Source organism: Eptatretus burgeri, chromosome 3 (assembly GCF_056783735.1).
Source record: "Eptatretus burgeri isolate ZD-2024b chromosome 3, Ebu_testis_v1, whole genome shotgun sequence".
In the NCBI taxonomy this organism is placed as follows: Eukaryota; Metazoa; Chordata; class Myxini; order Myxiniformes; family Myxinidae; genus Eptatretus; species Eptatretus burgeri.
This window is the reverse complement of record NC_140963.1, coordinates 106,147,260-106,164,952: the sequence shown is the minus strand read 5'-3', so window position 1 is coordinate 106,164,952 and position 17,693 is coordinate 106,147,260. Positions and strand designations below refer to the sequence as shown.

Genomic DNA, 17,693 nt, shown 5'->3' with positions numbered 1-17,693 from the left:
CCTATTTTTTGACATTTTTTTTGTTTCACAACCCAGAGTTTTTCATCGGATCTTCGTGAGACTTGCCATGTATATGCAGAAAGCCCACGCGCAGACAGTAACCCTCTCCGATTTTGGAAATTCTTCCAAGAAAAAAAGTTGACGTCATAATATCGCTGCTAATGGAAATCGCATATACCATTATCTCGGAAAGTAGGCAAGCTGTTTGAATTTTGTTTGCGCGAATCAAGCCGGGCATTAGCACAGATCATTTATGGCAAACCTGATACATCACAATGACGTCATATTCGTTTTTATGACGTTATCATTAAGAGGACGAGGATCTTAGCTCATTTGAGCTTGTTAATAACTGTGTCAATACGATGTCCTTTCCCGTCTTCATCCATGGATCATGGCACTTGGTGCGTTCAAAGCCATTTCCAGCAGTGTGACATGAATGTGAAATTTCTTTAAAAATGTATTGTGGAATCATATTGTATATTAAATAAGGCAATTCTCTCGATGTATTATATGGATGAACATCTGAAAATCAGAAGAACAAAAATCACAGAGCTGGCCTGATCTCCACCAAATTACCCACGGTCCAGTAATGGTCACAAAAACTACCCCCCCCCCACCTGCAACCAGGAAAAGTGGTGGAAGACGACTATTCAATGCTGCTGAAGGGAGTGGGTGCTTGTCGTGTTTTTATAATCGACAAGTGAGTTCTACCTTTTGCAGTTTTCCAATTGTGAGGCTGACACACATATGTTTGCATTGGGAATCGAGATATTTGTAGACCCGACAAAAGCTATGCAAGATGAAACTGGTAACAGGTGACCCCACCTGACATTTCAGAAGTCACTTCAAACTGAACCTGAGTTGGTAGTTTTAAACACCCTGTAAAGAGGTGCATTGGAAAGAAGGAAATTGTCCAACGATGAAGCTGTCAGGATCTATCACTTTCACGTCACAGACTCATCTGCGGTCTGTGTTCTCCTCTTGCCTCATTTTTGGTCTTGCACCCTCTGCCTTTTCCATGCTCTGTCCACCCTCCCTCTCTCCCCTTCCAAGTTTCTAGGTGCATATAGTCTGCCAGTCAACACTTTGTGGTGACACTCCCGAAATCCAGAATCACTGCTCACCTACTCATTCATTTCACCACCCCCCCCCACCCCCCACTTTTTTGTATATACTGTCGAGGCTCATATGAGCGAACACAGAACGTACAACAAGGGGAGCAGGAGACTACAGGGGTGGGAGAGGGAAGGAAAACAGTGTGGAAGGGAGAGGGATGGGGTGGGGTACACAGGATAAAGAAGATGGATACTATAGGGACTTTCAGGAAGGAAAGCAGGGAATTTGAAGGTGGGGGGTTTGGGGTGGATTAGTGGGGGTAGAAAAGATCGTGGTTTTGGATGGGGGAAGATGAGAGATGGTGGTGAACAGCTATTTGGAAGACCTGGGGGGGTGGGATTGAAGAGAGTGTGTGAGTTTGTTCCAAAGGTGGGGAAAAATGAGGCATGAAAGAGTTTAGGTGAGCAGTGATTCTTGATTTTGGTGGCTTTACCAGAAGGCGGTTACTGGCGGACCATGAGCGACTTGTGGAAATATGGGTGGGGGAGGACATATCTCAGAGCAGGGGTGGGCCAGGCTGGAGAGGAGACAGTAGAAGACAGACCACTGACCTGCCCGTGGTGAGAGTGAGAGACACAAAGACTCCACTTCATCGTGGGAGGTAGCAATGATCCTAAATGCCTTGCTTTCCACAGCCTTAAGCCAAGAAGGGTGAGAGGCAGCAGCACCAGCTCAGAGGGGTGAGAGCAGTACTCCATCAGGTTGCGGACGAAAGCTTTGTATGTGGTCAGGAGCTCAGATGTGCCAAGGAAGGACTTTGCATGACGGAGGATTCCCAGTCAGTGACTGGTTTGGAGGCCAGGTTGGAAATGTGGCTTTCCCAGGAAAGATCATGGCAGATAGTGAGACCCAGAAGCTTCAATGAAAGGACTTCTTCCAGAGGATTCTTGAGAAAGACAAAGTAGAGGGTCCGTTCGGAGAGACAGAGTGAGAGTGTGATATTTGTCCGGATTGAAAGACATGTTCCATGTGTTGGACCAGCTTGTGATTTTATCCAGATCTGCAAAGAGTGAAGAGGCTGCTGCTTACCGGTCTGAGGGATGACATATGATACGGCAGAGGGTGGATCTGTTGGTTGAGATGTGGGACAGGAAGTTGACAGATTGAGTCAGTCCCAATGGGTACCAGAAGTCTTTTTATGAAGTCCCATGGCAGGTGAGAGAGGTACCCACACCCAGCCAACTGGCATGATGACAATTGAAGTCACCACATATGAGTAAGAGAGAGTTTGGATGAGAGGACAGAAGTTGGTCCATGTTTTCAGAGCAAGATGTAAATGGAGTCATTACTGTTTGGTGGATGGTACAACACGCATATAAAAACATGAGGTGGGAGTGAAGGGGAAGCCGAAGTCAAAGGTATTCCTGGGGGTGTGGGGGAGAGATGGCAGTGCATGGTGAGTGAGGAATTGAGTCTTTGATGAAGAGAGCAACTTCTCCGCCAGGATTAGGCTCAAGTCTGTCATACCGGAGGAGGGAGTAACCAGGGAGAGATACTAGGGAGTAAGAGTTGTCTTGAAGGAGGAAAGGTTCTGTTCGGCAGATCATGTCTGGTGTGTCAGTGGCAACCTGTATGGAAAGATCTGTCAGGTTTGAGCGAAGGCCCCAGATATTTGAGATCCACACTGTTAATGAAGAGGGTGGGAGATAAGAGTTGAAAGAGTGTGGAGGGATTGCAGAAGAGCGAGGGGAGAGGACAGGATGATGAGAATAGGCTCGGTGATGGGTTGAGGTACAGTGGGGGGTAATAAGAGAAGGGGCAGAGGGCAGTTGAAGATTGGAGGATGTGGAGTGATGAGATGGAAGAGAGAGGGCAGGGGAAGGAGGCAGCTTTGTGGATGTGAGGGGGGACAACTTTGGGAAGGGGGAGTGAGATTGAAGGGTGAGAGGGGAGAGTTGAGGGAGAAGGGTGAGGGGGGAGCTTTTGAAAACGGTGAGAGGGAAGTTTGGAGGGGGAAAGAGTGTGAAGGTTGCTTTGAGGGGGAGGGGAGACTGAGAGCAGGTACAGCCAGGTGCAGGAGGGTGATGGGAGAGGGGAAGGATGAGACTTGGTTGAGGTATGGTGAAGGGAGCAGGCAGGGGGAAGTACACGATTTGAGGGGTTGGGAATAGGGGGAGTAGTGCTGAGAGGAAGGAAGGAGCATGTTTGTGGTGAGTAGTGTACTACTTGAGAGAGATATGTTTGGTTGGAATGGAGCCCACAGATGTTAACACCACACACTTTGGGACGACAGAGGAGTTGACACTGAAGCAGAAGACAGTAAAGAAGTGCCAAGAGTGGAGGTAGGATGAGGGGTTAGGAGGAGGTAGATTTAATCGGTGGGGTGAATTGGCACTGAAGTTGAAAAAACAAGAACGTTCTTCTTCTTCTTCTTCTTCTTCTTCTTCTTCTTCTTCTTCTTCTTCTTCATCATCTTCATCTTGTGAAGACAAAACCTTTATATTAGGACTCGGCTCTTTAATAACATCATCCAGATCTCCTTAAATACTAAGCACCTGTACACATCCTCGCATTGAGGGTGCCTTTTGAGAGCGTCTATCATGAACTTTTCAATATATTCGGACATTTGCTTTAAAGTTTCACTTTTTAAAGATTATTCCATTTAATGTATTGTAAATTCGTAAATACATTATTTATTCCGTAAATACACTATATTTCGTAAATACGTAAATACACTATATTTCGTAAATACGTAAATACACTATGACGGGTCTCGCAATTGGCTTAATCAAGGCACGTGACGAAATATCGGAAGTTGTTGTTGTTATTATTATTATTATTATTTTTTTATTTTTTTTTTTTAAGCCGACAAAATTTTGGACTTTCAGGACGCTGCTCTTGGACACATTTGTCCTTGTTTTAAGTCAGAGATACGATTAAGGACATTACGTGAGGGATGCAATGAAGATGAATTGAGAGAATTGAGAAAAGAAACGTCAAAAGAGTTGGATTTTTTTTAGACAAGGGATGAAGGAAAGGTTGAATTTAAAACAGCCTTAAGAAGAAGAAGAAGAGTGAATTATGATACAACACTGAGAACCACACGTGTGAAAGAGGAAGTTGGAACATTTTTTTTGAAAAAAAAAATTTGGGGGATTAAGATTACGTAAGATTAGGTGAAGGAAAGGTTGAAGAAAAAATCGTGAAGGTGTGTGGTGAATGTAGGTCAGCAAAAGTAAAAGATGAGAGATCGGAAAAATAAGGAGGAAGAAGAGTCTGTACAGGAAGTCATGTCATTAGGTGGGTATTTGTTGTTGTTGTTGTTGTTGTTGTTGTTGTTGTTGTTGTTGTTGTTGTTGTATCTATATTTTAAGACATGAAACAGAGGGTATCGGTGAGAGGGATAGAAGGAGGATGGAGGGAAAAGTGGAGAAAATAAAAACTGATGGTAATTGAGAATAAAATACAACAAACACGATCGGGCACACAAACGGGAAGAAGGGTAGGCCTCAAGGAAACCCGATGTGAAAAGACAATGAAAACTCAACAATGAACACAAGTTTTTACACAAGACCGAATTAGGAACCCGCCGTAAACACAGAGAGAACAAAATGACAGAAAAAAAAGAGAAAAACGACTGGAAAACATATTTGAGAAAGTTAGCAGAGACCCTGAAGAGGAACTGCCATCGTCGCTTGAGATGGCGTTTTCAACTTATGAAACCAACTTTCTCAGTCTCTTCAATCTTTTTCTACCCTCCGGGTCTTTAAGACAGTAGTTCACCCCCCCCCCATTAAACCCCCTCCTTTTTCACCGTTTCCAGTTTTTCCTTCCATTTCTGATTGAGAGCTTGTGCTTGTACACATCTTATTCACCCCTTGCTCTCATTCTTCCTCACATCCCTGATTTCTTGAAGTCTGTTTTATCCTTCAATACTACTGTTGCTCTTGCATCCTGATCCATTTTGTGTTCTAGCTCCTCCATGAGGCTAAACACTGTATTAAAACTCGAGGGGGAGCACTCGGTAGAGTGCAAAACCTCCGCCGCCAATACTGCTGGGTCACTCAAGTGAACCTTATATCTTATTCATTAAATATGACGTCAACAGTGCTGACAGAGTTATAGTTCTTTTCTCCAACATTTTTTTTTGGGGGGGGGAGGGTGAGGGGGGATTGGAAATCACTTAAAACTGTAGAAATGCAAAAAAAAATTTCAAATATTTTTCAAATAAAATCGAAATTTTTTTTTTTATTTTAAAGTTGCAAAATTTCCCGTTTTTTTCTCTAACAATTTTTTTTTTTGGTTGGAAATCACTTAAAACATGAAGAAATGCAAAAACAAAAATTTAAATATTTTTCAAAATGGCCTCCATAGCGGCCATATTGGACTTTGGACCAAGTCCAAAATCTAATGGCGTGATCCTTGGACCATACCTAATCCCCACACCAAGTTTCGTCGAAATCCGTCAAGGAGTTTTTTTCGTAATACTGTTCACAAACAAACAAACAAACAGACAGGGGTGAAAACAGTAACCTCCGTCCATCTTCGATGGCGGAGGTTAATAAATTATTTTCACAATTTAGTTTTAGGAATCAAATAAAGTTCTGTAAATGATGATCTTGGAAATTGCTCTCATTCTGAATTTACATTGTCATGAAGTGAAAATTCTTCTGTTGAGAGCCATTATAAGAATTCCAGATAATTATTTACATGGTTTGTTGACAATAATACAGTTTACCTTCTTTATAAGATCCAAGTTTTGCCTTTTAAGAACAGTATTGCTACAATCCTGAACAAATTTTCAAATTCCTGCCAAAACCACCTTAAATAAAGTGTCAGGCCTAGTCGGCTGACGTGGGCCAAAATCGTTGGCTGGCTGCTCATCCCACAAGGAAGTGGGAAATACTTGCAGAAGTGGTGGAAGTGGTAGATTCTCCATCGCCCTTATGTACAGTACCAGCCAAGCACCCAATAACTTAAAGTTTATGTTCAAGAAAACCAACTGCCGAGAGCTTTTTCGTTGCTTACAACTGTCAAGTTACAACACAAACTAGTTACTTCCACCACCAAAAGTCTATGAAGGTTATAATTTCACCTCTATCTATCTGGCCGTGGGCAGGATAACACGAAAAGTTATGGATGGATTCGGATGAAATTTGATGGACAAGTTGGGTGTGTGACGAGGACGAATTTATTAGATTTTGGTGAACATTGGCATCTGGATCCAGATCCTCGAATTTTTAAATGATTCTTCACCATTGAGAGATATAAATTGCATGATATCTCAAAAAGTTGTGGACAGAATATAGCAAAACTTGGTGGATGAGATTGGTCGGTGACGAGAACAAGTTTATTTGATTGTGGTGTGTGACAAGGCACATGGTCTAGATCCAGCCTATCATTGGGATACAAAACATAAACTGTTCAGCTTGGCAGAGGTATTCGCTCTACCGAGTGCTATTCTAGTTTAATTTCATTTTCTACCATCCACTGCACTTCATTTCTTTTTTCCTGCTCACACGTAATGAAGCCTATTATTTTGTCTTTCTTTGTAAATATAATCACATGTTGATGTTATGAAAAAGAGTTATAGAACAATGTTTTTCCTTTCAAAAGACAAAATCTCTAATATGCAAATTGAGGCACCTACACAGAACTGCAATGTGGGAGCTCATCATTGATACTTACTGATCTATTGTGTCAAAAAAACTGCACCAGAGCCATTTTGCTGATTGACCTTTAAGTTTTGTCAAACAAGTCATTTGCTTGAAAGATGACTTGCCGGTAATGGGATGCCGACATGCAACTTGTTTTCATGATGGTGTTATGGCTCAGCTATATTCCACATAGTGAAGTCTCTTTCACCAGTGCTGGGAATGCACTTTATCAAAGTGTTGTGATGCCACATTGTCAGTGATTTCTGTACTGACCTCTACAACAAAAATTGTGACTCCTTCCATTGTCAGAGAAGCTGTCTCAGATGAACTACAATTTCTGGAGATGGTTAAAATTGAGTAAGTTGATGCTTCTCCAGTCTTCTTGTGTTTCCTTGATGGTCATTCAGAAGAAATATGGGGCCAGGGGCGGGGGGGGGAGATTTGGAGGTATATCGTTCTGTGGGAGCCCAACAAAGCAATAATCAAGGACTGTCAACCATTGCCTCACATGGAGAAACTTTTTGCTGAATGGAGAAGTAATAGTCTTTTCAACAATTGACCTTGCTTACCATACTTAGAGTTACCATGCATAAGTGCTTAGCTTACCATCAGGTGGTAAGCTTTTATGACGCACAAGGGACTTTTCCGATACCGCCGAGTTCCATACGGCTTGTGGACAGATGGCATCAGCCATTTCAGTCTTATGAAACTAGTCATTTTCTTGAAAGATGGCTTAATGGTACTGGTATGCCAACCTGCAACTGTTTATCATGATGGTGTTATGGCTCCATAATAGTTGTCACTCAGTAGGAGGCCGAAAGGAAATGCTTGACAGTTGAGAAGAAAGCTATACCTGTGTCTGGCCTGTGGAAAATGGAGGATGTACCTCTGGGGATATTGCTTCAAACTGACATTGGCTACAAACGGCATTGGTCATGCCAGACTGCGAATTGCCAGATGGTCAGCTCTGCTGCTTTGCTTCTCTACTACGATGTGACATATCGCCCTGGAAAACGAAATTACACTGCTGACTGTCCATGCAGACTGCCCCTGCCTAACAGTTGTGATGCAGAGGACAAACTTCATCTGATTGCCGCTATTTCGTCTGCCCTGACTGCTCTGTCTGTGACCGAGTTCTTTGCTGCATGTGAAGCCTGCCCATTTTGGGAAAGGTTGGCCAAACTCAAGAAAAGCAGTTGCATCTGAGCTTACTTCATACTTAACTTGCTCTCATGAACTGGCCCTGAAGGCATATGTGAGACGAGAGACTCATTTGATCGTACCACTGTCCTCGTGCACCAAACTGGTCAACCTGCCACATAAAAGTCATCACCAAGGCATTGTGCGCACTAAACAGTATCTCTCTGGCCTCTACTGGTGGCCACGTATAGATAGTTTTGTGCAAACCAATATATTGTCTTGTGTGTCCTGTCAACTGAGCGACAAAACCACAGAAACTTTCCCTGCTCCACTTCAGCAAGTCAAAATACTTGAGGGACTCTTGCACAAAGTGGCAATAGACATTGCTGGACCATTTGAATGTGGTACATGGGATTGCCACTTTGCCATCACCCTGGTCGATTATTTCGGTAAGTGTCCTGAGGTGGCATTTGCTTTAAGTGTCACCACAAAGATTGTTGCTGCTTTTCTCATCCGTTTTTCAGGAGAAGGGTATCCCCATGAGGTTGTTACTTACAATAGGCTGCAATTCACTTCCACTGCCTTCTCAGTTTTTTGAAGTCAGAAATATGGCAAATTTGCTCCAGTATCTACTACCCCAAGATAATGGTTCGTTCCTCCACTAATGCCCACCTCCACTAATTTGCTCCACTAATGCCCACCTCCACTAATTCGCTCCACTAATGCCCACCTCCACTAATTTGCTCCACTAATGCCCACCTCCACTAACTTGCTCCACTAATGCCCACCTCCACTAATTTGCTCCACGAATGCCCACCTCCACTAATTTGCTCCACGAATGCCCACCTCCACTAATTTGCTCCACTAATGCCCACCTCCACTAATTCGCTCCACTAATGCCCACCTCCACTAATTTGCTCCACTAATGCCCACCTCCACTAATTCGCTCCACTAATGCCCACCTCCACTAATTTGCTCCACTAATGCCCACCTCCACTAATTCGCTCCACTAATGCCCACCTCCACTAATTTGCTCCACTAATGCCCACCTCCACAAATTCGCTCCACGAATGCCCACCTCCACTAATTTGCTCCACTAATGCCCACCTCCACTAATTTGCTCCACTAATGCCCACCTCCACTAATTTGCTCCACGAATGCCCACCTCCACTAATTTGCTCCACGAATGCCCACCTCCACTAATTTGCTCCACTAATGCCCACCTCCACTAATTCGCTCCACTAATGCCCACCTCCACTAATTTGCTCCACTAATGCCCACCTCCACTAATTCGCTCCACTAATGGCCACCTCCACTAATTTGCTCCACTAATGCCCACCTCCACCAATTCGCTCCACTAATGCCCACCTCCACTAATTTTCTCCACGAATGCTCAGCTCCACTAATTTGCTCCACAAATGCCCACCTCCACTAATTTGCTCCACGAATGCCCACCTCCACTAATTTGCTCCACTAATGCCCACCTCCACTAATGCCCACCTCCACTAATTCGCTCCACTAATGCCCACCTCCACTAATTTGCTACACTAATGCCCACCTCCACTAATGCCCACCTCCACTAATTTTCTCCACGAATGCCCACCTCCACTAATTTTCTCCACGAATGCCCACCTCCACTAATTTGCTCCACGAATGCCCACCTCCACTAATTTTCTCCACTAATGCCCACCTCCACTAATTCGCTCCACTAATGCCCACCTCCACTAATTCGTTCCTCTTTTCCATCACCTATGGAGCCAATATCCTCAGCTCATTCAATCTCATTATTTTGTGTCCAGGGTTTCAAGACAGCTGTTTTCCACCATCTCAAATCATCCCCCATCTATACTCATGATCTTTTATACCCTCTTTGATTCTCACAAAGCTCACCTTTCCCCAAGTCCCCCTCCCCCCCCACCCTCCAGACACACACCTCCTCACCTTACTCTTCAATTTTTTTGTTGTTGTTGATGTTCCATTGATGTTTCTTCCCCAGTGTCTCCTTCTTTTCCTATGACTGAAGTTGGGGCTGTATCCATCTTGTTCACCCCCTGTCTTGTTCCCCTTTGCTCTCATCGTTCCCCTCATTGTTTATTCCACCAAGTCTCCCTCTATTTTGTCCCACAACCATGTTTTTTGTGTCTCCACCCCTCCCCCCTACCTCCGCTGTTCTTTTTGTTCTGTTATGGCCTGGTCCATTCCGTGTTCTAGCTCTATCATGAGCCTCGACTCCATATATCATATTTTTTTTTTAATGAGACACAAATTTAATGTGAAAGATATTTTGTATCGGTAGTGCCATTGTTTTTCCATGGGTTTCTTTACTCACACATGATCCCTTGGTTATCACTTGGTACCAATTACCTGATACTCAAAATTGGTAACAAGTGAGACAGTGAATGGTAATGATATAACCGAACTACTATGTCAAATAGTAAAATAATAAAAATTCCATTTGATGTACTCTGTCATAGGGTCCCAGAGTGGAAAAAAAAAAGATCATTATATTTGATCAAGTTTTGGATCCTCTACAAATATATCTTTATTCATATTACAGCACAAATTGTATTTGAAGTGTTTCAAAATTGTTTGCAACATTTTAAAAGTGAAAGCTATCAAGCTAAGCAAGTAATTTCTTTGTTAGCATAGCTGAAATTTCATACCGGTGTAAAATGATACTTTGTGAACAGAGTGTTTTGTCGTGGTGAAAAATCTTCGTGATATCCATAACTTTCTCTTTCGGTCCCTTTTATTATTATTATTTTCTCCCTCTGAATTTGACTTCACCCTGATAAAATGTTTTATTCACAATGGCCACCTGCAAGAAAACAGCTCAAATTACTTTGTGATTAATTAGCTCTCCATGCAAAAAATGATGTCTTCCATGTGAGTTTCAAAAATTTATCGGCATTCAAAAAAAACAAAACATTCAGGCTGTCAACCCCATCTGGTGTTAATTTTGCAGCCAACAGGGCTTGAACGCAGGAACTCTAAGATCCCAAGCCAGCCACGCTAGCCACTTAAGCCAACACCAGGCCTGGTCATCCTTCTGAGGTTGGTGAAATGAATAACAGCTTACTGGTAACGGGGACTCATCAGGGGCATGCACAGCTGTGCTCCCAGAAAATGATGCAGCCAAGCATCCACAGGCTGCATATGAATGAGTAAATTATCCACATGAAATTCTGCACATCTCCATGCAGACTCATCTGATGGTTTCATGAAGTTGATTGGTCAAAACATAAATTTAGAGGGTGGTCCAAAATGATAAACAACTTTTCAAACAGCTGTCAATTAATTTTTTTATGAATGTCACCCTCTTTTTATTTTCAAGTTGCCTAAATAACAAGGTTTTCATTTGTTTTTGTTTTTTTCCATTAGGGGGCAGCTTGGTCGATTGGACCAGATTCTCATTGGTCTTCACGGCCTTAGGCATTTTTGTTAGTCTGAACAAAAATAAAAGGTTTCGCAGCTTGGAAGCCATGGAACCCTTTGAGGTCTTTCGGGGTCTTGATGGTCTTCAGAGTCTTGGCGGTCTTAAAGGGTTTCCAAAGGTCGCAGTCTAAAGTAAAGGGTCAAAAGGTACATTCCAATAGTACGTTATTAATTAAGACAGACATAACACTGGTCTGCGTCATTTCAGACGTCTAGGTTTTCTCAACGGCACTTATATGCTTTTTGCATGCTGAATTTAGAAATGTATCTCATTTCGCTCAATCAGGTCAAGTTTTTATGCTATCTCAATTTTAAGCAAAAAAATAATCAAATTTTTTGTGTTTTTATTAACATTTTTTAAATTCAAAATCAGACTTACATTGACAGAAAATGTACAAACTATTTATATATATATATATATATATATATATATATATATATATATATATATATATACATTTATAGTAGATAGAAGTTTCAACCATGTCAAACAATTTTTCTGTGCCCCCAACAGATGCTCATTTAAAAAAAAAAAATTGTGACTGAGCCATATGTTTTGACACAAAGGCAGTTTTATCAGGTCTATCCAAATGCAAGAATTCCACAATACAAAACCATAAAGGTATTGTTGAAAAGTTCAGAGACTGGAAATGTGAAAGACATCACTGTGAATTCAATCATCTTCTTGTGAGAGGGTGCACCACTGTCTACATCTAATGCTGATTTTGATTTTTTTTTTTTTGGTGGGGGGGGGGGGGAGAATTTCCTGGGTGATCGACTAATTTCTCGACAGACAAACAACCCATGACCTCCCGACTCCCCAGATCTGTCTCCTCCCGACTACGATGTCAGTCCCTCAAAGCTAACGTCTATGTAAACAATCCACACACATTGCAGGAGTTGATAAATAACATGAGACATTAAATCAGATGCATACCGGCTCCAGTTCTCAGCCAAGTCATCGATAACTTCAGTGTGTGCGTGGCAGCTGTCATCCAGGGATGCAGTGCTTGGATTGAGCACATCAACTACGAATGGCATCGCTTCTTATTGCGTGTTAAAGCTTTCTTTCGCTGTAACGAACAAAAATTTAACTAATCCTGTGTATCATAAAACAAGAACAAACAAAATCGACCAGTAATTTTAAAAATTGCAGTTGAATAAAAAGTTGCACATCATTTTGGACCAACCTGCATATAAATGCCTGGTGTTGGCTTAATGGTTAGAGTGGTGGGCTTGGGATCCTAGGGCCCTGAGTTCAAATCCCACTCAGCTATTAAATTAATACCGGGTGGGGTTAACTCAGCCTGTCATCCTTCAGAGGTCGGCAAAATGAGTGCCAGCATACTGGTATCCTGTGTCAGGGTGGCGACCCGTCCAGGATTGTGCCCAATAGCCAAGGAGACTGCTTAAGTAGCACTAACACTCTGCACAGAGTATGGTCCCAATCTCCTCCTCCTCCTCCTCCTCTGTATATAAGCAAAAGAAAACCGATGGATGTTACACTTCCATTTTGAAATTTCGTTTTAAACACATAAAAACACAGGAAGTGATGTGAATGCATTTGATATACATTTGGAAATACTTTTGGGTTCACAACAATCAACACAGGTCAGTACTGCTGGCTGGCATCACTCAAATTGCTCTGAAATTCAGACGGAGGAATCGCCTGGAATTCGCAAGCACGAGTCACCGCAATGTGTGGCTGGCTTGTGGATGTCAGTCATAATCCTTTGAGCGTCATTAAGGGCTGGCAGGAGAGCCTCGACTCGAGGTGCATTATGCGTAAATGATGCATAAAGGACTTCATCTGTACATACTGTACATACACTCTCCTCTGAGCTGTCTAGCCTGGGTTCAAATCCTGATCCAGCTGTAAACCATCATCCTGTTGTAAATTTGTCACTGACATCAGGACAGTGGAAGAGAACCTGCGATGTGTTGTTATTGACATTACAACACCATTGTTTTTTGTAATTTTATAATAAGTGTCAGCTTGCTCACGGATATGACAACTACTCACTGACGGACATAAACATTTGAACACAGTAATTGCATGAAATTAATATTTGGCACTTTTCCTTCCTGTCTTCATACATCACATTCTATCACTATCGGTTCTTGCTCTTATTATTTACTTGAAGGTTGCCGTCATAATGCTATCTCACTTGTATAGTTTTGGTTTATGCTACAGTAAACCTTCAATCCAGAAGAGTAAGGGAGAAAGGTGGAGGTTGTAAAATAAACAGAGGTAAAAACTGGTGAAGGTAAATTGGAACAAAATGAAATGCAAAGGAGGAAATAAGAAAAGATAAAAGACACAAAGATGAAAAGTCAAAAAATGAATTTAATTTTACAATTGGTGGGATGGCACATGATATTAATGTTGAGCATGTAAGACATGATTTTATGATTGTCCAAACCAAACTTGTCGAGATCTAAAGCTTCTCCAAACCAAACTTTTCGAGATCTAAAGCTTCTCCAAACCAAACTTTTCGAGATCTAAAGCTTCTCCAAACCAAACTTGTCGAGATCTACAGCTTCTCCAAACCAAACTTATCTAGATTTAAAGCTTCTCCAAACCAAACTTGTCTAGATTTAAAGCTTCTCCAAACCAAACTTTTCGAGATCTAAAGCTTCTCCAAACCAAACTTGTCGAGATCTACAGCTTCTCCAAACCAAACTTATCTAGATTTAAAGCTTCTCCAAACCAAACTTGTCGAGATCTAAAGCTTCTCCAAACCAAACTTTTCGAGATCTAAAGCTTCTCCAAACCAAACTTGTCGAGATCTACAGCTTCTCCAAACCAAACTTATCTAGATTTAAAGCTTCTCCAAACCAAACTTGTCTAGATTTAAAGCTTCTCCAAACCAAACTTGTCGAGATCTAATGCCTCTCCAACTCAAACTTGTCCAGATCTAAAGCTTTTCCAAAACAAACTTGTCGAGATCAAAAGCTTCTCCAAACCAAACTTGTCTTGATCTAAAGCTTCTCCAAACCAAACTTGTCTTGATCTAAAGCTTCTCCAAACCAAACTTGTCGAGATATAAAGCTTCTCCAAATCAAACTTGTCGAGATCTAAAGCTTCTCCAAACCAAACTTATCTCAATCTAATGCTTCTCCAAACCAAACTTGTCTAGATCAAAAAGTTTCTCCAAACCAAACTTGTCTTGATCTAAAGCTTCTCCAAACCAAACTTGTCGAGATCAAGAGCTTTTCTAAACCAAAGTTGTCTAGATCTAAAGCTTTTCCAAACCAAACTTGTCTCTATCTAAAGCTTCTCCAAACCAAACTCGTCTATATCTAAAGCTTCTCCAAACCAAACTTGTCTATATCTAAAGCTTCTCCAAACCAAACTCGTCTATATCTAAAGCTTCTCCAAACCAAACTTGTCTTGATCTAAAGCTTCTCCAAACCAAACTTGTGCTGATTTACTACTTTTCTTGGAGCATAATCTGCATATTGTGAGGGTCTCTTAAAGGTTTACCCAATGCTGGCACAAACTGGGATGAGAAAACCTGAATCAGGAACCGGCTTATCGTCTACAGTTGGCAAACCTGTACTCCAGGCCCTGTTTTACTGAGTTCTAATGGGGAATTTACTGCCATGCATTTGGCATTCAGAACCTGAATGGAACAATCATATAAAGGGTAACTTCAAAACCTTTCACACGACTCATAGCAGATGTGTCTGCCTTCTATCAAGGACATTCCAAACTTCAACAAATTCGTTTAAAATATGAACTTCCTCGTTTTTATTCTTCTCTGGAAAACTAAAGTGGCACTTAATATGTGTGGTCTTTCTCTAATCTAAATGTTGATTCTCTGTGCCTTCTTTCAACACGAGTAAATCTACCGTAGACTGGCTCATCAAAGGCTGTACTCCATCTTTGCATCAAGAACTTGTCTTCAGAATTCCTTCTGCTTGATCTTAACACTCCCTTTTTCTCCTTCAAATGTGAACTTCACAACCATTAAAAAGATGACAAATCTTCTGGTGGAGCTGAACACCTCTTGCCATCGCACTGACGACAGCAGGCATTAGTTATGCAATCATTCTTGGTTGTTTGCAACTGAAGACGGCCGTTCACATGTCACCTGCAAACTACCTGGAAACGTGAATTTGTTCATGGTGTATGAGTGTTGCCCCAGATAACAACCATACTCTGAGTTTAGGGTGCCTGTAATAACTCAACTCCTCTTCGCAAAAGACAACGTTGGATCTTTAACATCCACCAACAACCGTTGCTGGCATAATGATCCTACGGCTTAACTTCCTCTCAATGAAAGGCATGTCTGTGAAACACCAGGGTGGCAGTTTATAGTTGGGTTCAGATATTTATGTTCATATGAACGTGATATTTTTGAGGTGTGGTATATGGAGGGAGGAGGAAGAGAGTGGTGGGGGAGAGGGGAGGAGTAAAACAAAGGTGGAGAAATACTTGTGGATATGAAACCTTATAAAGTGCAGTCTGCATTATTCTCAGCATTGTGTTCTTTTAAAATTCTACCTTTTCACTAAATACGTGGAGAGTTTGTACAACATGATTCGTATGTATATGTTTGAGTGTGTTGAGTTTACAATGTGTTTCTACATTTTTCAGGGATGTTTGACAAGCCTCATGTTCTACTCTTTTGTTGAAAGGTACATTATTTGAGATCGTCATCGTTTTGACTGGCACGTGTGCATCAAATTCATTCAGTCCTATCTTAATATGTAAGTAATGGACTCTTTGAAATACTTACTTATTTGAATAAATACTGTACAGGCAAATGTTGTTTTCCAAAAAAAAAAAACTGTTTTTGCTTAGGCTCATGGAGGAGCTTCCAAATGTATCACTACAGGACAAGGACGTTAGTGGACTTCTGAATTAGAAAAGGCTGGTAGAATAAATAGTAGGTAGTGCACTCACCTTTGGGCTGTCTTCTCTGGGTTAGATTGCCAAACCGACTACTAATTGTCATCCTGGTGCCTCCCAAGTAAGTGCACCATCCATGAGATGGGATGTTATGAGATGGGATGGGATGAGGCCTGTTTGCCAACATTGGTTGCTGGTGGATGTGAAAGCTTTATGTTTTAGGTAAGTTGTTGTTGATTGTTGCTGGCAAACCTGGCCAAATTCCTAATTTCTGCCATGAACCATGCATCATACTCATGCTGGTTTCCTTCTCACACTACCTCCCACCGCCCCCCCCCCCCCAAGTACTCCAAAAAGGATCAGCAATGTACTGGAATATGATGTACAGGGTGTTCCAAGAAGACCCGGACAACTTTGGTTGTTAATATATGGAAAACCACAAAAGATACAACGATATCCTTTGGTTTATGATACGAAACGAAATGTTTTGTACACACCATCAATACACTTCAATGTGAGCTCTGTTTGTCACGCGCGGGACATCAAGGCGGGACACGAGTTCTTATCATGTTCGGCTCAGCTTGTTTGCGTCCACCAGTGCACATGTAGATGTGATCCGAGAATGGGGATCCTGCTGATTTGCCACCTTTGTGTTGCAGACAACATCTTTGAAAAACCCCCAAAGAAAAAAATTAGGGGGGGGGTTATGTTTGGTGATCGTGGGGGCCAGGAAGTTGGTCCGTGTCGTCCGTTCCGGCAACCAGGAAATATTGGGTTGCAAGTCTTCACTTTGCGGGAAGGCGAATCCTTCCAACATGTTCATGTAAAAATTGTTGAGGTCACTGTTTCCTCCACAAAGGAAAACAGACTCACCAAGTGGTCATCGAGAAGGCCACACCACACATTGACCTTTGCACTGTCGTGCATGTGTTCAATAACCACGTGGGGATTTTCATCGCCCCAGATCCTCACATTGTGCTGGTTGACCTTCCACGAAACATGAAAGCAAGCTTCGTCTATGAACATGACAACATTCAAGAAATCTTTGTTGTTCTCTATGCAACTGAGCATTTCCAAGGCAAACACCTTGCATTTGGGTCTATCATTTGGTTTGAATTCATGCAGAATCTGCACCTTATAGGCATAAAGCTTCAGTCTTTTATGCAAAATCCTGTGTCGAGTGCTGGATTCTCTGGATTCTCTGAATGCCCGTCAATTTTTTTTTTCTGGGACCTTGTTGAAATGATTCACACACTCTTTCAACGTCTGCTGCACTTGTGCTTGGTCGACCGGTACTTTTTTGTTTCTGACAACTTCCAGTCTCCTTAAACCTCTTGCACCACTCTCTGATACTAGTCTGCGATGGCGGATTCCTTCCATACCATGTACAGAAATTATGTTGAACTTGCGTGTCTGATCTCGTCTCGATTAACCATTCGACACACTGAGCTTTCTCCTGTGGAGTTTCCATTTTATTTTACATTGAACCACCAGACCTGAAAATATAGAAAACTTTTTGAGTTTCTGTATCACATAAATAACACTGG

The 17,693-nt window shown here is 41.9% G+C and overlaps 1 protein-coding gene across 2 annotated transcripts in view; it reads left to right on the top strand.

Moving 5' to 3' along the window:
* Positions 1-15,723: 15,723 nt before the first annotated feature.
* The window catches only part of LOC147030598 (uncharacterized), a 46,184-nt gene continuing 44,214 nt past the window's right edge, over positions 15,724-17,693 (top strand). For both annotated transcript variants that reach the window (XM_085874834.1, XM_085874833.1), the window contains exons 1-2: positions 15,724-15,838; positions 15,933-16,004. In XM_085874834.1, coding sequence (XP_085730960.1) covers positions 15,832-15,838; positions 15,933-16,004 — 79 coding nt within the window. In that variant the 5' untranslated portion in view covers positions 15,724-15,831. The remainder of the gene's footprint in view (positions 15,839-15,932; positions 16,005-17,693) is intronic.